General features: G+C 38.9%; 1 protein-coding gene across 2 annotated transcripts in view; it reads right to left on the bottom strand.

Annotated features, from left to right (window-relative positions):
* Nucleotides 1–25,012, bottom strand: part of tex264a (testis expressed 264, ER-phagy receptor a) — a 109,913-nt gene extending 84,901 nt beyond the window's left edge. The window contains exons 1-2 of one of the 2 annotated variants that reach the window (XM_037535052.1): nt 24,479–25,012; nt 1,572–1,793 (exon numbers count right to left, since the gene is read on the bottom strand). In XM_037535052.1, coding sequence (XP_037390949.1) covers nt 1,572–1,793; nt 24,479–24,736 — 480 coding nt within the window. In that variant the 5' untranslated portion in view covers nt 24,737–25,012. The remainder of the gene's footprint in view (nt 1–1,571; nt 1,794–24,478) is intronic. The other variant, XM_017712657.2, reaches the window with a different exon arrangement.
* Between the last annotated feature and the right edge of the window lie 2,906 nt (nt 25,013–27,918).

Here is a 27,918-nt window from a genome sequence, read left to right as displayed (position 1 = left end):
TAAATGGACCTGAGTGGGATAATTAAGATGATCCTCAAATTCCTTCTTACAGTTCTTTCAAAAATGAAAATATCCAGGCTCCTAAGTCTGCTAACATGCTGGACAAGCCCATTTTAAAGGGAGCCTGGCCACTTTCCAGTCCTCATATTACACCAAGAACATTACCACAGAATGCTGCCCACAAGAAAGACCTCAAAGACTAGGGATGTTAATTAAATATTTTTCTAGTCTTTCATGCAGGAATTTCCTTTTGGTTTTGGAAAGTGGAAGAATGTATTGCATAAAATCTATCAAAACCTATCAGTGTCTTTCTATTTTTCTATAGCAAATAGTTTTTGGGCAGAATGATGCTAGTATTACTGCTACTGGCTGGTATTACTGAGTGCTGACTGGTTAGTGAGCTGCTCAGTTCACCAACTGAGTAAAGCGGTTCACTCACTGACATCATGAACGTACATAAGATAGTGTTAGTACGTCCCATAATTGGACCAAAAAAGTGGACAAAAATACAAAGCCAGTGATGAAATATTTGTATATTTTGTCCTGGGCTGAACAAACAAAAGCATTTGCCTGCAATCCATGGCCTAATCAAACTGGAAAACATAATTAAGTGGCATTTCTTCTGTCTAGAAACATTCTGCTTTGATGCTGCTTTGTGCTGTTGTTGAGTGAATGGCTAGACTTCTTCTCCCTCCCTAAACTAATCACTAACTACTGTACCAAAGTAGTAACTGCTTAGAGTCTAAGGCTTTAGATAATTAGTGAGACTGTCTTATTGCTGAAGCTTCACCGACATCTACTGAGTATTGATATTTGGTCAATATTCAGCACGACTGCACTAATGGACAACCTTACCACTAGTTAAGTTTGAGGCAAGTGCAGAGAGAATAATAAGTGCAATAATGCACCTGCATCAGTAATATGTTGTAGATAAAAGTCTGAACACCAGTAAGCTCTTAAGACAACATGAAGCAGCCTGTTTGTTTTTAGGAATCATTAAAATATCTCATTTAATCCCACTCTTCACTATAGGAGGCTATAGGGTAAACAGTCAGCAAACTTGGACAGCCTGAGCAGAGCGTATGGTGCACCACAGCCCCAACTCCACTGAGTTCAGGAGAGAAATCAAGGTGAACACGGCAAAACAGTGAGTGAGTATGAACTGCCCTTATTAGCACTCTCTCCACCATCCTTCAGGCCTACTTATCGTTCCATTCAAAGCCTGTTAAGCACCTCTCCTTGCTCTCTCTGTCTGTAACACAAACACTCACTCTTCTCCATTACTCACTATAAAGCTTACACACTGTATAATGAGTAGGAGTGTGACAGAGTGTGTAAAAAGCTAGTTAAAGTCAATAGCCTTCTAGAGTCTGCAGTTTGCTGAAATTGGAGCTCCATCCTGAGACAACGCCTGAAGGCACAATCTCTCATTTGCTGTTCTCCCATATATGTTGGCTTACTTCAGATCCACCAGCGTCAAAACATGCATAAACTGTCTGAGGGAAATTGTTCCTGTTACAGTAAGTGGGGGGAAAAAAAGGCTCAATTACATGACAGACATGCTATCTTACCATAATGTAGGAGTTCAGTTCAGGGAAGACTCTGTATGCCCCACAGATGGGGGACAGTGGGCATCTGTTAGGGAAAGAGGAAGTCACAGCACAGGAGACCTCAGGGAAGGAGATGACGCTAAACCCAAACTTCTCATACAGACGCTGTAGCTCTTCATCCGGCTTCTCCTCATCCTCGCTCAGGATACTCCCCACTGCGTACCGACAACAATCAGCCTGAGTCTGTGAAAGAGAGAAAGAGAGAGAAAAACTGTACTTTTTAATAGACATGGATGGTACAACATGTTTAGAAGAAGAAAGAAAAAAAAAAAACAGTCATGTGAAAAGGCATTTCTGGTCCAATTGTTGATTTTTCAAAATGAAAACAAGCTGACACACCTGAATGCACAACTTCTGGTCTAGGTCAAAGTTACAGCACATTTTATTTCTGTCTATTTTTTTCCAATATGAAACAGACATAAACAGAAACCGAAATCAGAAGCACAAACAGAAATTCTGCACAAAATTTTGTTTCCTGAGAGAATCTTGTTAACTTCATTAAAACATAATTTGAGTGGGGGGGGGGGGGGTATACAAGCCTTTGTATAAGACTGTACATCAACATACTTGAAGATATTTCCCCAACACATACTGTAATGTTGAAAAGTTTGGAAGCGCATGTCATATATTAATTGCTGTTCAACACCAATTTATCCAGTGTACATTTGTATATTTTAAGTTAAAACTAGAATGTAAACCAACCATTTATTCAAAATTTCAGGTATTTTGGAAACATTGAGAAGTGGGTAAATGACATGACAAATAAGAATATTAAATAATGAACTGTATTGATGTATTTATAATAATATATTGTCACAAAGTTACTATGAGCTGGTTTATCATTGATATTTGGTCATCACTTTTTGAACATAAGGCATTCTGTGTGCTAATTATATTGTACGTTCACTTAGTGTTACACATCATCCTCACTTAATATTGTTTCATTTTATAGCTCTGTTCATCATAGAAATGTTTATAGCTTCCTACAAACTGACTGGAACCTACAGAATACTATCACATCTGAATCCTTCTATGCTTTTATCTGCAAAAATGCTTGTGTTAATCAAACACTGTTTGGCTTTTGAATGTTGACTCCAAACTGGTGGTAGTGTAGCACAATACAGATAAAACCAGCACAACACAAGTGCCACATTTTGAAAAAATGTGGTCAAAAACAATGATCGCAAGTATAATGAGTTATTACTTTAACTACTGATGAAGTGCATTATAGTCCATTACACAATATCATTCTTCTTTTCCAGTACCCGCACCAATACTGAAAGCTTGAGCACAGACCAATACAAATCAAAGCACTTCTAAAAGTCTACGATCACTACCAAAAAATTTCACCTCCAATGTTCAGTCTAGCATTATTTGCTGATATTGTCCCGGTGCACAATTGGTGCTGTCTCTAATGTCCACAATATTCTCAGAAAAGCTTATTGTGATATGGTTTATGGTGATTACAATATCACATCTTTATCTTTAATTTTGGATGAAAAAAAATAAAGAATCTACAAATTGAAAGGTGCAGCTGAGGGATTTTCCACCACAGGCGATATTCTCTGTCCTGAGAATTCTAAGCAGGCCCTATTGCACACTGTTGAACTAATTAGGTTATTCCTACATGAGCTCATTAGTGGAATGAAGTGGTTTAATGCAGGGGTGTTTTCAACATCTGCACACATACTCTCAGAGGGCAAAGACTGAGCTGATTGACCACTGACCAGTGGGCTCGGCTTGGTGGAATACTTTGAGCAAATGTGATGGCAAGCAGAGATTTTTTCCCCATTCCTTTCAACCATATTTTATCTAACATATTGTCCATGATGCATTCAGAGACTTTGGTTTTGCAAACCTTTAACTCCATGATATCTGCTGACAAAGCAGCTTGGATATATTCACAGTCACATATTTGCATAGCAATTTGTATCAGCATATGGAATTGGAGCTTTTGGTGTGCTACTCACTTTTTCCTTTCACTTTATAAAAGAAGCACAATATTGCCTTTCTTGTTGGATGCCTTGCTAGAATTTCTTGTTCAAGCTTATACTCAGAACAGAATTCAGATTGCAAAAGGCTTAATACTGATTTATTTCAGCAGATTCAAAGACAAAAGATGAAAGAAGTGTGGAGTATATTCATATCCCTATGTCTGCTTGATTTGTGACACAAACAAAATATAAAATCAACAGTAATGTGCAAAAGCACTAGTCAAATTAAATTGTTGGTTTATTTCTACACATCCTCTACAGAGAACACACTTCAATAGCACATATTTCTGCAAATTTTAGTGAAAAAAATATTTACATTTAGGACATAAACTCCCCCCTCCCCCCAAATAACCTAATAAACAGTAGTTGTGCATGAAAATGTGTGGTAGTGTGTTCTCTGTAGAGGATACATTAAACATATTTTTACAAATGTGATATGACCATCACGCCCTAACTTTTGCAAACAAATTTTTTGCTGTGTTAGATCATGCTATTTGCATATTTCAAATCAACATAAAGACATCATTGAGGAAACACGTTATTATTGGATTAAACATAAGAAACAGACAGACACTGTGTTTGGTTTGGTATAAAAGGGTTAACCAAGAACTCATTCTGTAATACACACCTAAAATAAAGGCCAGATTTACCACAGGATCTAGCATCTAAAAAGAATTTAGAAAGCAGTTTCACCATCACAAGCAATAATTGGAGAATGATAAGTGCCTTCACCAGCTACAAAGTGGTTCATGCACAAAATGCTCTATTCTCAACATTACTCAAACTCTATGCAGTATAAAGAATGAATATAGACAGCATCCACATGCTATAAGGCTATAAATCAGGTTTTGTCTTACATAGCCATTAGTCATAGTGACCTTGCAAAAAAATGGCTGACAATAGCATTAGGAAACAGTGAACATCCCTGCCAGGCATGTATACCTGATGCATATACTGGACTGATACTGTTCTAACATCCACTCACAAGTGCAGTGAAATATTAACGACATTACAATCGTGGCATTCAATGTCATTGAAAGTTGCCGTCTCTAGTTATCTGGAGTACAGCTACAAGGCTCTGTATAGCCAATCGTGTAGCCAATCATATAGCCAATCAACTACAAGGCTCTGTATAGCCAATCATCAACAAAGGTTGATGCTCCTTGCCATTATATTGAAGGTGCTAAGCTATATATGCTCTCATGCCAGCTTCAGACCAGCTACAGCCAATTTAACCGCTTAAATGTCCAGGGCCCACCGGCAGAAACAAAGTTTATTACACATGTCTATAACCTAGGAATAGCTCAACCAATTTGCACTGAAGTCCCTGTAGTTACAGAACAGAAAACCTGAGATTTTAAAGGACCAACTGGACAAAAAAAGGGCACTGTGTGTCCAAAAGTGTGTAGTATGCAGCTCATCCAACATCTCTTCTGACATCAAGGGTATTAAATGGAATTGTGGCCCTCTCTGCAGCAGCAAAGGCCTCTACTCCTCTGACAAGGCTTTACACTAGACATTAGAACATTGCTGTGAGGTTTTGATTGTATTCAGCCACAAGAGAATTCATGAGGTCAGCTACTGATGTTGGATGACTAGTTCTGGATCATAAATAGAACTCTAACTCATTTGAAAGATATTTCAGCTCCATCACTCCTGATAACACAGTTCCATTGTTCCACAGCCCAATCCTGGAGGGCTTTATACCCCTCAAGCATCAGGCATGGTGAATTGCCAGAACATATCATTCTTCTGGCAATGCTTTTCTATGGGGATTATACAGGCTGAGTGTGCACCATTAAGCATCTGCGTCAACAATGGGTGCAACTTAAAGCTGAATTTACTAATTTGATGGGATGTCTGGATACTTCTGGGCATATATGTACATTGTACAGCTAAAGCAATAGTAGTAATGGTCATCATAAAGCCTGAAAGTCTGTCCTTTTGTCCATTTCTACAGATTTTAGTAAGTTGTACAGCATGTTGTTCAGCACTCAACATGGTTTTACTTGATTTAGGCATAGATGCTAACTGGTGAGCTTCTATTTCTGGTAGCTAACTTGGCCTCAAAGCTCCACACAAAACTAAAGAAGCAAACTTCAGACTCCAAACAATTATTTGCCAATCACTTAAAACGAGGAAGGGATTTCCCATTATCTAGCTGCTGAGCTGAAAAACTTCTCTGGCTTCCTCTCATTCTTTTTCTTTTCACTCAAATGTGTTCCTGTCCATCCAGCCTTAACATCTCCTACGTCCTTTTGCATTTTTGCTTCTTTTAAACATCTGCCCCTCTCTTCCTCTTCCTGCACTCTCTCGCTTTCTCCGTCTCCCTCCTCTGCAGCTTGTTACCCCAGCCTTCCAGTAATGATCGTATTCAGAGCTCTTGCCATCTCTCTCATCCCACACAGTTGTCAGCAAATAAAGTCAGAATTTCTACCGAGCGCTTCAGACAGCATTCCCGAGAGACTACAGGCAATTACAAGGAGCACACAGGCTTTCATAGAGCCTATCCTTCACCCTGATGTTTGTTTAGATCAGAGCATTTAGCACACCCAGAAAAAAAGAAAAACATTATTTAGCTCCAATTCAAATAGAACAGTGTTCTTTCAGGCCATGCTACTGATCTTTAGGTAAATCAAACATGATTGAAGATACATATTGAGACATTCACAAAAGAATTGTAGTAGGAATATATAAAGATCTGTGGAGCCAGCGGCAGTTGTTGATTGGAGAATGCAAGAAGCGAAGTGGCTGCTAATGGGGTAGCCGTGGAGTTATCTCAAGGCTTAATTGGTTGTCGAGTTCTTGCATTGGGGCACATAAGCTGTGGAGAAACAATTCAACCTGTCAGACAGAGTAAGAGCTTCCGCATCTCCACCAAAATGTGTCCACTGCACATGATTCACTGCACTCCTTTCTCTTCCGCTGCCCACTAAAATAGCTCTTCTGAAAATGGGATTGTGCTGTTTCTGTGCAGTGATATTTTTCTTTTCTCCATCTTTCCTCTGGTGCCCAGCGTGCTCATTATTTTACCCTGATGGTGTACAGAGCCGTCTTCAAATGCACATTCGGCCCTTGGGATTCCAAGATGGCCGCTGACACAGAGCACAGTGTCATTTCCTCCTTCTGCTCAGCTTCCTCTCCACTTTCCCTCTGGAGGCCTGTTGGAGGGGAAAGTAATTTCAAAAGTAATTCTCTGCATGCTAGTGTAAAAGGCCTCCTGTTTGACACATGAAGGCTTCAGTACAATAAAAAGCTGGGCCTCACTGAGGTAATTCTTTATTAGCAGACACGTAACAAGGATTTACTCCTCTCATCTCCGCTCCTCCCTTCCCCTGCTCTTTCCTCCAGGGCCAGGATTTCTGGGAATGTGTTCATCCTCAATATCGGCCCTGTCCGCCATCGTTTATGGCTAATGCACCGACATGTCTCATTGTGTACGTGCATGCGCGACTTGTTTTTCGGCGATGGCAGAGAAATGGCGAAGCTCCGTGTGTAGTGGAGCCCCTAAGGTGTGCAGATCTGCATAATTATGGGGAAGAAGTCAATGCGGCCTCAACTTGAGAAGCAACTCATGAAAATTCAACAGGCATCTGTTCTCCTGGCCCTGACGGCCACAGCCACACTCAGAATCAACAAAAATGAACAACTTTGGATCATTTAGCTGCAGATACATAATCAGAGGCACTAAATCCTTCCATTTGATCCTTAAGCTAACACAGCTTGTAAACAATTAGAGTTTGTGGTATGGCTATAAATCAACTGACATTTTCTAGGGTTCTATTGAGAACAGTACAAAACCATTTGTAAATGGCAGTACTGAATGGATATTTCATGAAGAACAGACCAATAAAACTGGTCCTAATTAAATTTAGTTACATTAATGTACACCTAAACGAATCCAAGATTTCATTATTACAGCAACAATTTGATTATTAATCAGAACATCTGATTAGGCTACTTAATATCAATCAACGTTAAGATTAAGAGACCCTTATTAGTCCCACAACGGGGAAATTTCACCTCCGCATTTAACCCATCTGGGCAGTGAAACACCACATACACACTAGGGGGCAGGGAGCACACTTGCCCGGAGCGGTGGGCAGCCCAATCCGCAGCGCCTGGGGAGCAGTTGGGGGTTAGGTGTCTTGCTCAAGGACACCTCAGTCATGTGCTGTCGGCTCTGGGGATCGAACCGACGACCTTCTGGTCACGAGGCCGGATCCCTAACCTCAAGCCCACGACTGCCCCACAACATTATAACTGTTAGAACAGTTATAAAGCATTTCTTAAGTTACTTAATATTCAGCCACTGAGTTGCGCAGCCTTCTAAGCACTGGCCCCATCATTGAGAGTTTGATCAAGACTGACAAGTTTGTCCCCTGTCACAGCCAACCATGGCCAGGAGTCCAAGCCCTTCCTTTCCCTCTTATTACTCAGTGTGGTGTTAGCCAACACAGGCATATTTCAGCTGACGTTAACAGAACTGGCAGTTAGCGTTCTCCTCCAAGCTCTTTGTGCTGTCTAAAGACGTTGACCATGACTGGTCAAGCATGTTGGCCTACCCTCCCAGCTTTATAGTGATGGAATGAGCTGCTTTATTACATGCTTTATATATTTAGAACTATGTGTTACAATACGTATGTGATCTGTGTGACCTGTGTGCTGTATCTGAGGAAATTCTGTGAGGACACTGTGAAAAGATATTCCTATCTGTCTATCTATATGCTAAAAACAGCTGTTGGTCAATACACTTTATACCACAATGGTCCAGCCTATATAAACACGACTCCTACAATGTTCAATGGTCAGCTTGTTGTCTGTGAACTGTGTGCATAGTATAATATAAAGTCTATTCCACAGAAACAAGACTAATCTGCTGGTTCTGATTCTTCAATCCATCAAAAGGGTTTGTTTAAATAGTAGCATCATATGATGGTGGAGATTTAGCAAATGGGTGGGACTACACTGGGGCTGAAACTGAGAAAAATGTATTGCCTAATTCAGTTCATAAACAATAATATCTAAACTTGGCTGCAAGCATGTAATTTTTTTGCTTTGTTGACCCCACAAAAAATCCTGCGCTCTGCTTTATCCCCATTTCCCCCTCAGAGCAGCACTTTCTTTTTCCATTCCTCAGGTCTCTATGACAGAGTACTAGCAGCTGGTACTGAGAATATAGAGTCATGTGGAACACACAGACACAGCACTCGGCCTGACTGTCTTACTTTGATTCATTTGGCGGGGCGCTATGCTGGTTGGGTTTACTCAGGCCATAGGTGGGGTGGTGTGCTTCAGCATGCATACAGCAGGTGAATATGCCCTCATTTTAGCTTGATAGAGTGCACCCTGCTAGCAGCCCTCTTCTCTTAATACAGACAGCAGCAGACCCCCTGTGGAATGCTTTAGAAAACCTATGGGGTGTGTGATTTAGAGTGGAGCACACAGCTGGGGCTCTGGGTTCTACATAACCTGGAGCTAGCAGTAGAATAAATGCAAAGTTCGCATGGACAGGTGGATCCTTTATACAAGCTTATATTCACTATTCAAAATATATACGTGCAAAAAATGTTTCTTCGTGTCATAGATGAACCACTTTTAGCTCCGTAAAAGACCTTTCAATGGTTTTACGCATATGAGGCCAGATTCATAAAACGCACAGCCAGATTTACTGTGATGTTAAGAGCAAATAGTGTGGTGGCAACACATTTGCTCACTTATAAGCAAACATTACTGGTGTGTTTTATTGCTTGCGTGATGTGAGGTGTGACTGTGTGTTTTCCTTATTTTAAATATGCCATTGACGGAAAGTGACATTTTTTACTAGCTGAAGTTTAATTTTCACTGTAAATTGAATTCCAGACATCAAGAATAAATAGGACATAGAACTGCTTGCCATAGTAAATAGAGTTTAAGCATGTTCATTTAATTTTAATACTGATAAAAATACTACGTTAAATTTTAATTCATGTTAGCAAAAAGTAGTACTGTAATTCTAATACATAGGAAAAAAGGCTTGAATTATTATTATCATCATCATTATCTAATTGAGAAATTAAATTTTACATGCTAAAATACAATTTCAATTTACAATTTCATTTACAATTATAAGTTGAATTTTAAGACGTTATAATCTGAAAAGAGTGATGGGTTGTTTTATAGTAAAAACATTTTCTGTTAAAGAAACTCTGATTACGAATTAAAGATTACAAGCACATTTGGCAAACAATCTACTATTATTTGTAAGCACTTGTTTCCTTAAAATTCACAGGCCAGTTTTTGAGTATTTTGCTTTTCTTTGTTTTTGTTTTTTTTTTGAGAGCCATCAGGAGCTTCATTGGCAGGTCTTTCATATGTGGGACCTTGTTTACATGTGGTACATGTAATTTTGATTGGCTCTTGCCTAGGACACAGGTGAAAACACTGCATTAGACGACACTGGTGTGCTAATCACCACCACGCTAACTTTAGGAAAAGGTCTTATTTACGTGACAAACATTTTGCACAGCACTGTTACTGCCATGTTTTATGAATCTGGTCCCATCAAGGGACCCCCAGAGAGGAGTCCATGTTTTTACTCCCTCCCTATGTGTTAGGATCAAGCAAAAACATGGACCATCTAAGGGGGCCTGAGGACTCATTGAAGAACCACTCTGGGACCCGTGTTGGTTCTTCCATGGCATTTCTTAAAGAACCCTTTATAGCAGCTTCATGTAGCACTGTTCTAATCTTGTTCAGAGTTTATCCACATAATGACAGGCACTTTTTAAACAAAATTAACTGTCACTGTTAGTGTCAAAACTGAAAAACACAAATAAAAAGGGTTCAAATCTAGATATTCTGGGCAAGCAAGTACTCTCAGAACTCTCTTATGAAACTTATATGAGCAGCGAAAGAGAGATTTCTTTATCATTTTCAATTAATATAATTCCAATTTTGGAATCAAAGTTCTTAAGGACAGAATCCATGGGAAGGAACACACATTAAGTACAAGTTAGAGCGACAGTTTAGCAAAAAAAAGTGCACAGTTTTCTCCTTACCTCAAATGTAGCTGACCAGCCAAGACATGTTTGATGTCTGGAGTTTTGATCTATGACACTAAAGTAGATAACATGTAATAGAAGCTTATGAGCATGAAACATCCAAATCAGTTAATCTCAAACAACATTCGCTTATGAGGTTTTGATAATGTTATATAGTGGGAATTTCATATAGCATCATCAACTATAGAAGCATGTTTATTTGTGAATACTTAAGGCAGTTTCAGGGAAATGTGTGATGATTTAGGCATGCAGTTTGCACTGTCAGCAAAGCCTTCAAATTCAAAGAGCTCCACAATTAACTCATAATATCTCTAAAAAAATATTTGCACCACATTCAGACATATGAACATGTCTGTGATTAAGGATTCTGGTGCATTCTGAGAATAATATACAAAAATACAAAAAAATAATATACACTGGCCCAATTTTACTGGGGCCAGTGTGGTGTCTGGTGGCCCCACACCGAGACAAGCCCTGATTATACTCTTCCATTACTTGCTAGCTATGTTAACCTTGCAGTTCCTGAAGCAAATTTTACATGCAAAACATGTCCTGGTCAATCGACAAGGGAAAATTGTGTATGTTTGATTTTTGGCCGGACTGTCACATGGTTGAGGGTTACACTTTCTACAGTTTTTTACAGCTTTCTACAGAAATAAAAGAACAGACCATGCGAGTAAAACCTCAGGTCATTTTACTATGAAGACAATTGAAAGTGCTGTTACTCTAAATTGTCTATCTGCAGACCCCCCCATAGACTCATAACATGCTGAACAGCCTGCCACAGCAAGTAAAATTGAAACTGATTGTGTATCATCACTGAAGAACCACGGATTGTACGCTGGGCTGGGCAGTTCCGACTGGAATTAATGGGGCAGAAAATGGAGTATGCAAATATGAACAGGCAGGACAGCATTGAGAATAACAACATCAGTGTTATGAAGAGGTCACAAGGGGCGTTGTATATGGTGTGTGAACGCACAAATTTTCAAGCCATTTCATTTAGTTCTGCACATTCCATTCCAAATACCTCCTGTGGCTCAGAGCTTTAGGATACTAGCATGAAAGACCCGTTTTGTCCCTTCAGGAAAGAAAAACTGCACTGAATAAAGATTGGTAGATCAATAGTTTGCATTTTCTGGCCAAGATTAACTCATTAACTCTAGCTAAGATTCATTTTCACAGTAGCTTTAATTCAGCTGGAGGTCTGAGTTGAACTGTTCAAATGTCCTTTGATGGAACACAATTTTATCAATATGTATGATATACAAAGCTGGAAGTCAACTGGACTTTCCTCTTCGTAGGTGAGCAAGCAAGTCTACACTTATAAAAGGGTTTATACTCTGATTAAATACTGTGTTTTATTGTTGTGGTAGTTGATATTTTTAATCAAGAAAGCTACAGCTGTGCTGTCTGTTTTATCTGAGTACAGCTGTCTTTGTGGAGAGGTGTGAATTGTTCTCACAGCAGGGGGTTCTCACCGCTCCCCTTTCGACCATCATTGCTTGCTGGCAGCTCAACACAGACTCATAACATTTCACAAACAGAGAGCCAACAAATCTGATAACAGAGTTACAGGTAAAAAATATACAGTGTTCCCTCGCCACTTCGCGGTTCACCTTTCGCAGACTCGGTGCATCGCGGGTTTTCAAAAAATATTAATGGAAAAACATATTGCGGATTTTCGCTACTTCGCGTGTTTTCTGCGGAACTCGATCTGTGGAAAATATATATACATTTGATGAATTTTTACATTTAAAAAAATCCCAAAATGTATAAAAATATATGAAAAATATTAATTCTAACAATAAAGGAACGCTATAAATAATAAAATATTATGATTTACAGGAAATAGTGCATATTTACTCAGTGGATGAATACACACCGAAAACGAGCATCCCTACTTTGCGGATTTTCGTCCTGGAACGTAAGACCCGCGATAATCGACTTGCTTTTTCTTCAAGCTATATAATAAATGAATATATATTTTATTTTTATTATATAGCTTGATGAAAAAGAAAGTCGATTTCTATTCCAATGGTGAAATGGCCACTAGAGGGTCTGCAGAAAGAGGTTACGATCCAGGCCCCTTTATAGCTTCATTAAGTCTGACAGCTTTAAGAAATGTTCTTTTTCTCTTAGCTTCATTAGCTTACTGACACCGATACTGAAGTGCTCTAAGCCAGAATGGCTCTCTGCCAGTTATATGTCACCTCTTGCAAATGGGCAGTGGGTTTGAGAGGAAATTTCTGCTACTTGCCCTCTAGGCAGAGTTTTCTTACACACTTTCTCTATAATTAAACATGACAGAGACAGAGTACTGGCATTTGAAAGTAGCAGGAAAAGCAGGGTGTTTAGCTGCTGGCTTGCAGAAACACTCTGCTTAGGTTAGTTTCAACCTCTTTGGTTCCCTGATCTTCAGGCAGTTCTCTCAGAGTGAAGAAGGACAGAGTACAGAGTAAGTAGTGCAGAGTCTACAGACACAGATCTTAAACTAGCTGTGCTTTCCATATCACTTGGTTTCACAATCTAAGGTGGCAGTGAAGTAGGCACTTCCAACACTGTACTTTGATGGCCACGTGAAGATGGTTTGTAGATGCTTGCATTTACTATAAACCTAACATTACACAGTACAACAGTATAACATCACAATATATGATGTGAATCAAGTATTTCCCTTAAGTGTGTGAACAGAAAAAAATGCACCAGCAAAACAGCCAAATTTAAAGGGTACAAAAAATATGAATCACAAAAATGATGATTATCTGATTATAAGCTGATTATCAAAGGCGGGGGGGGGTCAAACCACTGATAAAAATACATGAATCAAATAAGATAATGGCATAAAGAGCCAGCCCAATCAGCTGTTTATACCTATGCAGTAACCATGCTCACCTGCCTGTTTACAGACTCTCTATAATTGGCCTAAATCAGTTTTTTTATGACAAATTTAGTTGTTATGTGTTCTGAATATACCCATAACAATCAATAAACAGTACAGACACATAAAACATTGTACTCTCTACATCAATTTCAACCTAACCTCATAGTTTGCTCTTGAAAAGTATAACATCACAATAACCCTTTAACTTATTTAGTCTTTCTGTCAATGGCATCTGGACACATCCTATCAGAATAAAAAGGACTAGGGAGGGGAGGGACGTGGTGATGGTGATGCATGCATTGAAAATAATATAATTATATAACTAGACAGAATTTTGGCTTCTGAATTTAAAAATCGGATCAAACCTGAAAACAGGTGTATCAATATGCCTCTAGTGTTAAAGCTGTGTGCATGTTGCAAACATTAACATATTAGCATATTAACACAAGGTACATTTTCAGGCACTCTCCATTTTTCAGTACCAAATGTACTGTATCAACATACCACCATATCACATCACATCAAATACTGAATTCTGTGTTGCTGTTACAGAGCAACTTTAGCTTACTTGCCACTGTTATGGTAAATTTTAAATATTGTATATATTGTAGTTCAAGCAAATATGATATATTGTATATTGATATATTGTAAATTCATTACTTCTGTTATATAGAGTCGTATGCATTAACACAATCTTTACAAACAAAAAAAAATACTTAAGCACTTTTTAAATGCACTAGTTACTGAACCTAACATAAAAAAACACAACAAAACAAAACAAAAAACAAAAACAAACAAACAAACAAAAAAAAACATACAATGTGGCCTGTGCTAATCAGGGTGCAACACACCGGGTCCTTGTGGCCCTTTAACCCCTTAATTAACCTCTTACCATTTCACAAAATTACAATCAATTTATTTTGACGTTATTGTGTCTGTTGGTGAACAACAGAGGCTCAACTACAAATTCAGGGAAAGGATACTGTTTAGTTGCTTACCTGCAATCAACAAGCTTCTGTCTTTGATGTTCTTAACTAACTAGAGCTGCAGCACTGGTCTGCCTGAGGGTGGTGCTGTAGCAAACTGGTTCACCAAGTTGGTCCTTCATAGTCTACAAACTATCACTATGCCTCACACCCCTCTGAAAGCCTTTACAATAAGCCATTGCATATTTGAAAATGTGAAAACTTACCCAGTTTCCCAAGAGAGTGAAATTCTACTCATTTCCTAAACTGAAGACATAAGATTAAGAGGAAGATGTTGAATATGTGGAGGAGCATTTTACCAACAGCATTTCCAAAAGAAGGATTGTTAAATGGAACATTTTATTGCCATTTGCTACTAGCATCAGCACCGACATGGTAAGTGAATTAGCAGCCAGCCAACATGGGACCACCAATTATTTCGCACATTGGTGCAAAGGGCATGTTCCATTTTATATTTACTTTTATATTTATTTATCTAAAAAAAAAAAAACAGCAAATTCATAGAAACTGTTCAGTAAAATCTTCAGAGAAATGCTATATTTTAGTCAACATGTGTCATTTGACCAGGGACAACTTTGTATACAACTGTATATCATAGCCCAGAATATCTGGTGAAATAACACTGAACATAGCTACATATTGACCCATATTTATTAAACTTCTCAGAGAAGGAATGCTGATCTGGGGTCAGCTTTCATGTAATTCTATTCCGTGCTTTTGTATAGCACTGAATAGAATTACAAGAACTGGTGAACCCTGATCTTAGAGATGCTTGATAAACATAGGCCAGTGTTGAGTTATTCAAATCAGATACACCTTAATTGAATTGAACTATAGATATACTGCAGTGGACATTTAAAATAAAGTCTACTCTCTTACTTCAAGGTCCCCAACAACACTACATCAAAATGGCAGCAAACAGTTGGTAAGAACTGCAGTTGTACTCCACCCCTCACATCATGGAGAACATGGAGAACAGATGGAGTATCAAAGCGACACATAATGCAGAGCATCACATTTATTTTTTCTTTACATCTTTAAACAAAATATCCTCACTCCACAAGTATATATATATATATATATATAGTATATATAGACCTTCATCATGTTACAACACATTTCAAGAGCAAACTATTCGCACAGCCACAGGATTACATCTCAGAGCATCCTTAAAGCTTCCACCTGCTCATTCTGCATGTCATATCGTTGTTTGGGGGGGGACCGGCTCCTTGCCTCAAGCCCGTCTTTCATGTTCTTGCCATCAACAAAACAGCCGCCTGGCGGTAAAATGCTAATAAATTTGACTGAGAGTCTCAAGCAGTCTCTGATCTGCCATTCTTACTGATGAATCCCAACGTCACACAAACACAAGCTCAAGGTGAGGACAAGGGGCTGTCAATTTACACTCCGCTCATACGTCATCCTAACAAACTCTGTCTAAAAGTAATGTTGGGCTGCTACATAACAGAGCGTAGGGCTACATCAGGAGCGAAAGGTGGAATGTGGATGGAGACAGAAACAATGTCAGTGCTTTAACACTGTTTTTTTACAGCAGGTGAATGTTTGTGGGGCGACTAAACGGTTTTGTCCCAAATCTAAAGCAACAGCTTCATATTAGTACTTCTCCTGCCCAATCACAATTCACCGTTCACAATACGGATTTGCAGTTTTCCTCTTAATCAAGATTTAATTGACCATATAAGACATGTTTGGCATACAAATATTGCTTCTTTTGTTTTAATAAAGGCTATCATTAGCCAATATCACAGATTGAAAATCAATGGTCACCCAAATCTTTTCCATAAATACACACGCAAACTTCTCTTGACCTGCTCAAACTACATTCAGGTCTTCATTAATGCTGTGCAGAGCTGTTGATGTGGTTTAGAGGTCAGTGTCACGTGTTACAAAGAAATAGTTTAGGCCAAAACCAATGTACATCAATCCTCAAGCATGTCACCTAAATTTCCATTGTTTTCAGTATGGCAGCATGTAGTCAGATAGTCATAGCATCACTCTACTGCCCTTTGTTACAACAAAATAAAATAAACTAAAAGCCATCCTAGTGCAGACATTATGACACATAATAAATAATAAACCTAGTCTCACCTTTAAAAAAATGATAGCTGCATTAAATCTGGTTGCAGGACTCTATTAGCATGACATGAATAAAAGCTTGGTGTTCTAATTTTGAAAAATATGAATTTCTAAATGTATTCTAAATGTGCATTTTGTACCAGTTTCTACGTGCATTGTGTGTATTGTGTACCAGTTTGCACAGACATTAAAATGCACCCAAGACTAACAAATCTCAGAACCTAAGAAACCTGACAAATGGAGCTGCACAATCTTGACGACTGTGGTATTTCACACTATTAGTTAACATCTACTGTTTCCTGGTGGAAGGGTTAAATTGTATAAATGTCCATTTCTCAAAATTACTAGTCATCCCTGATCTCATGCCTCAAACAGAAGCTACACATTCAAAGGGCACAGCAAGTTCTTTGTTTTCATTACTGTATGAGGCTGTCAACTGAAACCCTATAAGACTGTGACCCTTTGAGATTTGGGGAATTGCATGTAGGCACTGCGATTTTGAGATCAATGATTATTCTTGCCCCTCCAGTTTGAATTCTCTCTTTTTGCCCCAATGTCCAGCCAGATCACCAGAAAGGCAGGCGGTTGACCTTCTGAAATGGATAGCTTCGACCCCCAGGGTCCAGCATGCTAATGAGCCCACAGCATTATGCCAATTAAAATGGACAGAGACCCAGATCAGTACTGAGCGTCTATCAGAATATGATCCTTGGCTAATTGGCTGTTGGGGAAATAGTGGCTGGACACTAAAGGTGAGGGTGCCAATCAAAACCTAAGCGCAGTTTCCGAACGCGATCATAATAAACCGACCATGTTACCATGGACACCACTCGGCTCAGACACTCACCTGTTGACTATAAAAAAGGGCAGACAGAAATGGCATTGCTATTTGGCGACCGAAGCAGATGGCTGCACAAGAAAAAAGGAACTATTCCTTTCTAGAAGAAAATAATTATATACATTATGATTTTTCAGAGTGCTCTACAGAGCAGTACCACTCACATAAATGCACATACCATTCCAATCTATTACAATGGAGCTCTTAGTAGGTATATGGTTTAAAGGAATACTTTAATTTACACAATTTTACCCCTTTGCCCAAACAAGACCATTCAGCCATGACCTATTTGGCGGCTGAAGTTTTCTTTACTTTTGCACTGAAGCTGTGACTGTAGCTAACAATACAAGCTTCTGGTTACCTTTCAGCATTGTGTACAAACTGCATACCTAATCATCATACACCTTCCTCACTTTCCTCATATCATAAACCACTGTACTAAGAAATAACAGACTTGCTTATGTGGTTTCTAACATTGTATAATATAATTACATACTATATTCTGTCCATTTGAACAGATAAATGCATCACAGCTAAGAAAAGTTGCAACGTCATAAGCACGAATCTCATCTGTAATTTGATGTGGTGACTACGGATGTCGCCCTCATGTTCATGGAACCAGTTTGAGATGACTTGTACTTTTCTGACAAGGTGCATTATCATGTTAGAGGCAACCAAAAGCCGATGGGTAAATTGCGGCCATAAAGGAATGCACATGGTCAGCAACAATACTCAGATTCAACAATGCTTGAATAGTATTTAGGGACCAAGAAAAACAACTTTTCCCACTATACCCTCAGATTCCTGTTCTGGGCTGACAGGAGGGCAATCTGATTTGGTCCTCTGGTGTTGCAGCCCATCCACTTGAAGGTTTAATGAGTTGTGCATAGATACTTTTCTGCTAAGCACTGTGGTAAAGAGTGGTTAATGGAGTTAGCATAGCCTTGCTGTCTGCATGAACAAGCCTGTCCGCTCTTTCACTGCAGCTCACTGAACGCTTTATGTTTTCTGAACTGTCCTGTGTAAACACTCTTGTGCATGAAAATCCGAGGTGTTCAGTAGCTTTCTTGAGTACAGAAACCAGCCCAAGTGGCATCAACATGTCAGTCAAAGTCAGATAATATTTTTTCCGCATTCTGATGTCTGACATGAGCACTAACTGTAGCTATACACTTGTGTCTGCATAATTTCATGAACTGCGCTGCTGCCATACGATTGGCTGATTGGATAACTGCATGACTAAGCAAGTGTACAGGTGTGGCTAATAATGTGGCTGGTGAGTGGATCAAATTATAAAGGGAAAACTGTGTGTTTGCTTGATAAACTATTCATGTTACGTACTTGTGTAAACCTCAAATGTTATACCTGTACTGTAACAGGAACAGAAGTCATTTTTTGCATAATTCTAATTTAGAAAAGGTAACATTGTTCATCAGCATGATAGTAAGCTTCTTAAACAGTCCCACACACACACACACACACACACACCTTTCAATACTGAGGACACTAAGGTTCAGAATTTAAAGCACCAATGAGTTTCAGTCCAAGATTTATAAGCTGAGAAATTTTAACAAGCTGAAGCTCAAAACCATGAATATTTTCCTTTATGGTAAACATTTAACTGCTCAAACTGCTTTCACCATTTCAATGATAATGAAGCTGAAGACGATGCTAGTTCTAGATGAAGTACAGCAAAATAGTTTGAAATGTGTTTCAACTGTCAAGCTCAGGTTTTGTACAGCTGGTGCTGCAACAGATCAGCTGTAGAGACAGAACCAGTGAGTTTAATAGAATTTCAAATACTCAGCAGACCACAGAACATAAAAGGTCATTTTCTGATATTGTACACTTAGGCCCTTCTTGCTCAACATTTACATTTACATTTATGGCATTTGGCTGACGCTCTTATCCAGAGCGACTTACAATTTGATCATTTTACACAGGTAGGCCAAGGTGGTGTTAGGAGTCTTGGCCAAGGACCCTTATTGGTATAGTGTAGGGTGCTTGCCCTGGTTGGGGATTGAACCCCAGTCTACAGCATAGAAGGCAAAGGTGTTAACCACTACACTCAACATTATTATCAACATTTCTCTCCACATAACCATAACCTGCCATGGTTCTTAACAAAATTCTTACATTCTTCTCATTTCATTCTGGTGATAAGCCAAGCAAGTAAGTTTGATCCACACAAAGTAAGTAGCAAAACATGAAAAGTGCACTTGCGGTTCCTTTAATACTGAAACCAGGCCATCACAATCAAACAGCATGAAGAACCAGCAACCAGATAAGTAATTCATAGGCTTCTTTCAAAGCCTAACACCATTTTTGAAAGACGTAAGCTGAACTTTTTCCTCATGCCTGAATGCCTGAGAGGGCTGATCCTTCAGCACTGCACCCGCAGTGGAAGCATTTGTAAAAATACAGTCTACACAAGCACACTGCAGCACTCTCATGCCCTTGACCCAGGCTAGCTTTTTCACAGTTTAGTGATGATTTATAACCAAATAAACCAAACATTCAAATAAAAACTACCATGTAACCCTACACAGGACTACACATTTTGCTTCATGCCCAGTACTTCTTACTCCATAACATCACTGCCATCTAGCGTCTGTGAAAGGACAACACAGTCCCATATGATAACCATTCTGTGATTTTTCTCAAAACGAAAAAGAGTTTTCATTAACTTTAGTTTGTTTCCATTGTTCACTGACTCACAATAGCATAACATGTAACACTCCAGAATGAGGCAGCATATACACAATGCAGACTTAAATTTAACCACAGAATGTGTGGCATGAATGTGTAAGAGAAACATACATATTTACAATACAATACTTAAGAGAGTATATATCTACGTTAAGGACAAATAAGGCATTCAGAAAGCTAATTTGAAAATGTCTTATTAAAATCGATATAATATGCATTTTGTATCTGTAAGAATTCAATGTATTGAGATTTGTTTCATAGTTTTAAAAAAAAATGGTATAAATTTTATACAGGATCATCTTACTGCCCAGAAAATGTCTGGTGGTGTAACCACATGTTAATGAAAAACTAGTTTAATTTAAAATTATTTACCACTGTAAAATGTAAAAAACACTGAAAACATGTATAAACCAGCTTTCATACTTGGACACCCATAAAATCAAAAAAGATGACTTTTTTTAACATTTGTCAAAAGACTACTGAGCTCTTCAGGGTCATTTTGGGTCTTCTTTTTAGTGCAATACACTGCCCACCTTTTCCTAAAAGCATGTAATTTTGGCACATGACATTGTGGAAATCAGAATTTAAAGCCAAAACTTTTTCAATGAGGCGAATACTTCTAAAGCAGCCCTATTTTGAAAAATGTTATAATTTTAATGGTTTTAAATCATGTCAAAATGCTTTATTTTGAATTATGTGTATGACCCTTTTTTTAAGAAATTACCTAATCTGCACATTTGGTTGGATATTTTTGGACATACATTTATTTCATTATTTTATAGGAAAACAATAGACTTTGGCACGAAAACACATGCGATGTTACAGACCCATCTATATTACTATAGTAAGATATTTACTGTAACTTTCATATTTTTGTTAAGTAACAGCTCTAAGAGTTGCAGCGTTTTGTAGGTTGTATTCACAAAAGGAGCTGTGGACATTGAGAGACATTTTCTTCCTCTACCTCTTAAGCCAAAAAAAAAAAAAAAAAAAACATTTAATTTCTTCTTTTCTTACTTTCCGTTTAAGCCTTCTGCAATCATTATCTGGCAACAGCACTCCCAATCCGGTTACATGAGGATGTGCTGTTGTTTTGTGCATTCCTCGTTAAAGTCTGGTCAAACTCCAGACAGGATTATCGGTGACTGTTACAATGACACTTCACAGTCACGCTTCAGTCGTCTAGCTCCCCTCCAGCACACTGCAATGCCAATATTAAAGAGACAGGCAGATAAGGCACCTCACACAGGCTAAAGCTTTCACTGACACGTTCCACTTTTAACCAGAGGCAATAGAGCTGGACAGCAGATGATTTGCCTGCTTTTAGCCAAACTGCCACGTGGTCCTGCTGTGCCACGTTTCTTTCAGAGGGCCACGGAAGGCACTGATGACTCTGTGCAGTAATTTAAGCAACTTCCCAAGGAAAACTTAAGTCATAATTTTCCAGCCTTGAGTCATAACATGCTCCAGGGATACACAACATAACGATTCTCCCGAGCACCTAATTACTAAATGAATTTGCCAGTCTCTGAGGCAAACTTTATTTTTATACACAGCAGCATTAAAATACTAAGCCTATGCTTATGGCCTGTCCCCTTTGTGCACTGACAACACCTGCCTAATAACATCAGCATCAACTGAGCCAAATGCATGAATACAAAGATTGTTACTGTTTCTGAATAGTTCCTTTGATATCAGTTAAATGGCTTTTGTTTTAAATTAGGCCTAGAGCTGACAGTCTCCACAGTCACAGCCCACAGACATTGTACATAGAGTGCAAGATATAGTGCTAAAACAGAGAGCCAAAAACTGTCCACGTATTTCTCCACCTCGTTGTGTACAACACTAAGAAGCTGAGAAAATGGATTGTCAGGGACACTGTTTAGCCTTTGGGCCTGTCCCTGACTCCTAATGTCCCAAGATGAACTTTCACAGCACAAATTTAACCCTCGTTCCAACTATCGGTCTGGTGGTGCTGGTGTTAAAAGCCTGGCAAGCTGAGATGAGAACAGCACCAATGACCTCCATGTCCTTGCACAGTTCAAAGCAGTACCTCTGTGCAAACCAAGAAGAAACTACTGCAGAAATTCAATCTTTTCAGTACTGAAAAGTAGTATAAAATGAATACTTAATACCGCCATGTTGACCACCATTATCAAAATATTACAAAAAAAAAAAAAAAAAAATCACACAGGACTGCCAAAATGACAAAGTACAGCACAAGAAGCAACAGAATACAACATTTTAGTAAGCTGGTTAGAACCTACATGTCCTTTACATAGTGGTCTGTGTTTTCTACTAATGGTCAAACCTTAACCTCTGCTCTTACTTCTCTCATGCTATTGTTTGCTGGCGTCATCCAGAGGAGAATGGGTTCCCCTTTTGAGTCTTGGTTCCTTGGTTCTTAAGGTTTCTTCCATCTTGTTCTTAGGGAGTTTTTCCCTTGACACTGTCAAGATTGGCTTGCTTATGGGTGCTCAACAAGCAGTAAAGCTGCTTTGTGACAAAGTCTGTTGCAAAAAGCACTATATTAATAAGCTTTGACTTGACTTTTAACTGGTCGGTGATATGACAAATATAACATCATGATACATCATTAAACTTTTACGATATGCAGTAAGATTCATAACATTTAGTCTTTTTGGGGCTTGAAAAGTTGGAAATGACAAAAAAAGAATTACTAAGTAGAAAAAAGAATTACTAATAAGTACTGCCTATAGGTCGGCCATATGATGGTATTTAATTCTATTATGATAAATTACATCAGCATATTCTTTTCTGAGCATCTTGAGGATATCATCCATACTTTAAAACACTAAACAACTGCACGTTCCAATACGGAGAGCACATATTTAGTTTAATCTACTCCTTTTCGTATTTATTATAAGTTTTTTTTGTATCTATTGCACTGGTGTTCCCATGTTGCACCAAGGTCCTGGAAGAATGCTTTGTTTTACTGTGTACTTGTATATAGCTAAAATGACAAAGCCTCTTGAATTCTTATATTTAATGTATCACGTACAATGCTGCATTAAAATCCAGTTAACCAGGACTAATTATGATCTCTTTGTAAGGAAACACGCAGTTAGCCAGTGTTCTTGTTCTAAGCGTTGATAATATCCACAATACACTCAGAAAGTACATGTTGGCATAACACGACATAATTTAATCACAATAACAATAAATATCAACCCCTACGCTGAAGGCTATCAACTATCAGTCCAAACATTTAGTTCTGGCCCTCTGTTACATAACAGCAGCGCAGACGTAACTGTGCCTAACCTGATACCTTATCTCAACCCTAACCCACAATTTGCTTTAAAAGACCCTATCAGCTCTTTTTGCTGCCAGCCTAACAGCCTTGGAGACTTAGATAGAGCAGAGGAGAAAGCATGGCCAGAGGAACAGAATGAGCGCACATGGGGAACTGGCACCTGGGAGAACTCCACCAGCAGGCAGCTACAGCAGGGTGCTGTGACACTCCACTTCAGAAAATGTGCTGACACCACTGAGAACAACAAACACTAGATTAGTGCAGCCACAAATATGGCACTCTTGGCAGGGAGACAGTTTCTCATGCCAGTTAATGACAATGACTGCCATGCAGCCTAGAACATGGCAATCTGTTATAATAGCAAAAGCAGTAGGCTTCCGTTTGCAGTTTGTAAAAGGGGAAAACATGCTGGAACTATCTCCGCTTTCCTAGTCCAATCCCAAATATGTGGACACCACCAGTTTTGCACTGCAGTAGTGCTGGGTGGAAGTGTGTGGATTAGGCCTTACTCCAATTCTACAGCTGTCTGGTTTCATGGTATGTGATGGTTTTACCACCGAGTTTCTGTCGGCTCAGAAATCGCAGCCAGTTTGCAGCCTGGATTCCTCTCACAGACAGCTGTTCTGTGGGCTTGGCCTGTTTGCTAAACACATAGGTTTCAGGCTTTTATCTCACATATAAGCATGAGGAGCATTTGCTCACTCCTCACTCAGACAAGACAAAGTTAACAAAGGCCTACACGTTTTCAGGTACACTGACAAGATGATGTAGTTCCCTTTATGCCTGTATTGCACAGAGGGGACAGTACAATGAGCAATTAAAGAGCCTCAATATGAATGAGTGAAAACTAGAAGGCTGGAATACTGATTTAAGATACACACATTTAGCTGTCTAAGCCAAAATGCAAGGCCTAAGAGTAAAGGAAGGAGTGTGCGCACACATGACTCGTTCTCCTCGTGATTCGCTGCATCCTGACAACATGCACAAGTGATGTGGGGGGAAAAGCTCCACGTAGACTGACATGAAGCCGAACACCAGCTCACCTGGTTGGGGTCATCGTAATACAGGCCGATGGAGCAGAGCTTTGGAGCAATGCTGCAGCTCTCGGTGAAGGCAGCTCCACTCTCCTTGTAGGAGCCTTTCTTGAATTTGTATGCAATTGTCATCTTTTTCACCGGAGGAGATCCTGTCCGTATAATGACCTCGGCGAGAAGTCCAGAGTAAAACACGAAGCCCACAAGGGTCAAGAGCAGACACAGGATCAAAACGCCGATTAGGGATAAGATAATGAAGTCGGACATGTTATCTGTCGCCTGTCCTGTTTCTGTTATGAGAGCGAGCCCAGTCTTCAGTTACTGAGATGGTATGCAAAATACTCTTTGAACGTCTCGGACAGCAAAACGGGTTTCCTACGTTTTAAACCCCGAATACCCTACCGTGTTACTGCCACGGTGGATTCCTGCCAGAGGTTTATTCTGGAAGCGTAATTTCTTTTATCTTGAAAACTGACTGGAAATTTTACTCTCTGCTCTGTTGACACAGCTGACCGCTTTATTTCCCTCAATACTGAGCCGCTGCTTCCTGGTTGTACCATGTGCTCTGATTCGTAGGGGTGCTAAATGTTCAGTCGCGTTACAGCAAACTCGAAGTCATGTCGCTTTTCAGAACGACAACAACCCGCCCGACAGTGCTTTTGGATCTTTATGACCCCGAATGATCATCCTAAAACAAAGCCTTCCGAGTTTAGCGTGCCTGACTGAACAATGTTAATTGTCCCCCCCCACACAAACAAACTAAAATAGGGTTGCCAGATTGATCCGTTTGCACCATACACATCACTGTAGCATATCTTTCTGTATGGGGAGGGATTCATGCCAATTGAAAAGCAATCATCACAGCGGACAAACGTGAAATGCAATGCACATGCCAGGACTTTCCCATAATGACATGCAGAATTCATGCCAAAATGAAAAGCAAAACTTGTATTACAAGAAAAATCCAAAAAAGGTAGGATGCTGTGCAGAATGTAAATAAAAACAGGATACAATGATAAACCATATATTTTTTATACTGCAAAGACAGCATATCAAATGTTGAAACTCAGAAATGTTATTATTTTTCAAAAATATATGCTCATTTTGAATTGGATGGCAACAACATGTTCCAGAAAAGTTGGGGCATGTTTACTACTGTGTTTTATCACCTCTTCTTTTAACAACACTCTGTAAGCGCTTGTGAACTGAGGAGACCAACGGGTTTAGTTTTGAAAGTGAAATGTTTTCCCATTCTTGTTTGATATAGGATTTCAGCTGCTCAACAGTTCAGGGTCTCCTTTGCCATATTTTTATTTCATAATGCACCAAATATTATCAGTGGTGACAGGTCTGGACAGCAGGCAGGCCAGTTTAGCATCCAGACTCTTAATATGGAGCAATGCGGTTGTAATACATGCAGAATGTGGTTTGCCATTGTCTGAAATAAGCAAGGCCTTTCCTGAAAAGATGTCTGGATGGCAGCATATGTTGCCAAAACATGTATCTTGATCAACATTAATGGTGCCATCACAGATGTGCATGACACCCATGCCATGCGGACTAATGCACCGCTATACCATCATGAATACTGGCTTTTGAACTAATAACAAGCTGGAGTGGTCTTTAGCCCGGAAGACAGTGTCCATTATTTCCCAATAGAATTTCAAATTTTGATTCGTCAGACGACGGGACACTTTTCCACTTCCTCTCAGTCCATTTTAAACAAGCTTGAAACCAGAGAAGGCAGCAGCATTTCTGGATCCTTTTTATAGTTTTCGTCTTTGCATTTTAGTTTTAACTTGCATTTGTTTTCACAAACAACTGTTTTCACAAGTCTTTCTGATTTCCACTAGAGAATTGTGTCAGTTTTTAATGCAGTGCCGCCTGAGCGCCCTAAGATCACTGCCAGCAAATACTGGTTTTTGGTCTTGTCCCTTGCATAAAGATATTTCTCCAGATTTTCTGAATCTTTTAACAATATTATGTAGATGATGAAAAGCGAAATTTCTTTGCTATGTTACATTGAGAAACATTATTATTGAGTTATTGAATTATTCTTTGCCTGCAGTCTTTCAGAGTGATGAACTCCTCATCTTTAATTCTGAAAGACTCAGCCTCTCTGGGATGCTCTTTTGGTACTCAATCACATTACTGACCTGTTGCTAATTAACCATCAAGTGTTTTTTCTTAGAATTACACAACTATTCCAGCCTTTTGTTGCCCCCTGTACCAACGTTTTTGGAGCGTGTTGGCATAAAATTGAAAATGGTCGTACATTAAAAGATAAATAAATAAAAATCTCAGTTTCAACATTTGATATGTTGTCTTTGTACTAGTTTCAATGAAATAGGGTTTAAATGATTTGCATATCATTGCATTTTGTTTTTATTTATTTACTTTTTTGAAAATGAGTCTGTATATTGTCACTTGACCTCTTAACTAAAAAAAAAATGTGGTGTTGCATTTAAAAATGAAAAGCAGGATGTGTCAGATCTGAATACAATCTGCCTTGAAATGTAAATAATTGACAGCTATATTACTGTCCACCTACTGTACTTAAAACAGAGCTGCCTCATTGAGTGTGTTTACATGAACTCAATAATCCGATTTCTGCAGTCATCCAATGGTCATGTAAACACCACACTCCGATCTAGAAATCCGATGAAGAGAGCTGGATTTAAGCCCAGTAATCAGATTTCTAAGCGCATGTAAACACCCAGATTTATTTCAGATTTCTTAGCCCAAGTGCGGAACAGACTGCTATACCGGAAATAAACAATCAGTGTTGCAGCAAGATGACACCGAACCATGCTGGAAGAAAACCAACTGCGTTCTTGACAAAATGAAGGAATTACATTTTTTTCCATGCATGTTCATTTTTTCAGGTAAAGTGACACAATGACCTCCCCCTAAAAAAAAAAAAGCTGCAGCATGAACTTTGAATTATACATTATATTTACATAATACCTCCTTCTTTGAGTTTACTGGCCAGTTGCAAAGCAGAAATCCGATTCCTGCCTGACTCATGTAGACCCAGATTTTCCCCATTATCTGCATATAATGCATATAAACATGTTAATCCGATTACTGCTAAAATGAGATTTTCTGCAGTTATCGAATTAAATGCATGTAAAACGCATTCATTGAAAGGCCCGCCAAGTTATATCAAAACATTTACACACAGCAGAACACAAGAGAATGGTGGAACACATCATACCAAGTGCTGCTGTGAGTGTAACTACATGTTCAGAAGACCAGTCACTCTAAATCAGTTGACCAATAGAAACTGCAGGTGAACACCCTCTTTTAAGACCCACCCCCAGGTAAAAACATTGCCAAAAGTCAGAACCAAAGATAAAAATTCAGAACCAAAACAGCGATTCCATAAGCAAAAAGTTTATCAGCAAATAGAAAAGAAAAAAAAAAAAAAATCAAAAACTAGCAAAATG

This window comes from Pygocentrus nattereri, chromosome 26, assembly GCF_015220715.1.
Source record: "Pygocentrus nattereri isolate fPygNat1 chromosome 26, fPygNat1.pri, whole genome shotgun sequence".
In the NCBI taxonomy this organism is placed as follows: Eukaryota; Metazoa; Chordata; class Actinopteri; order Characiformes; family Serrasalmidae; genus Pygocentrus; species Pygocentrus nattereri.
Note: the sequence above shows the minus strand (reverse complement) of the source record. Positions and strands in the feature narration are given on the sequence as shown.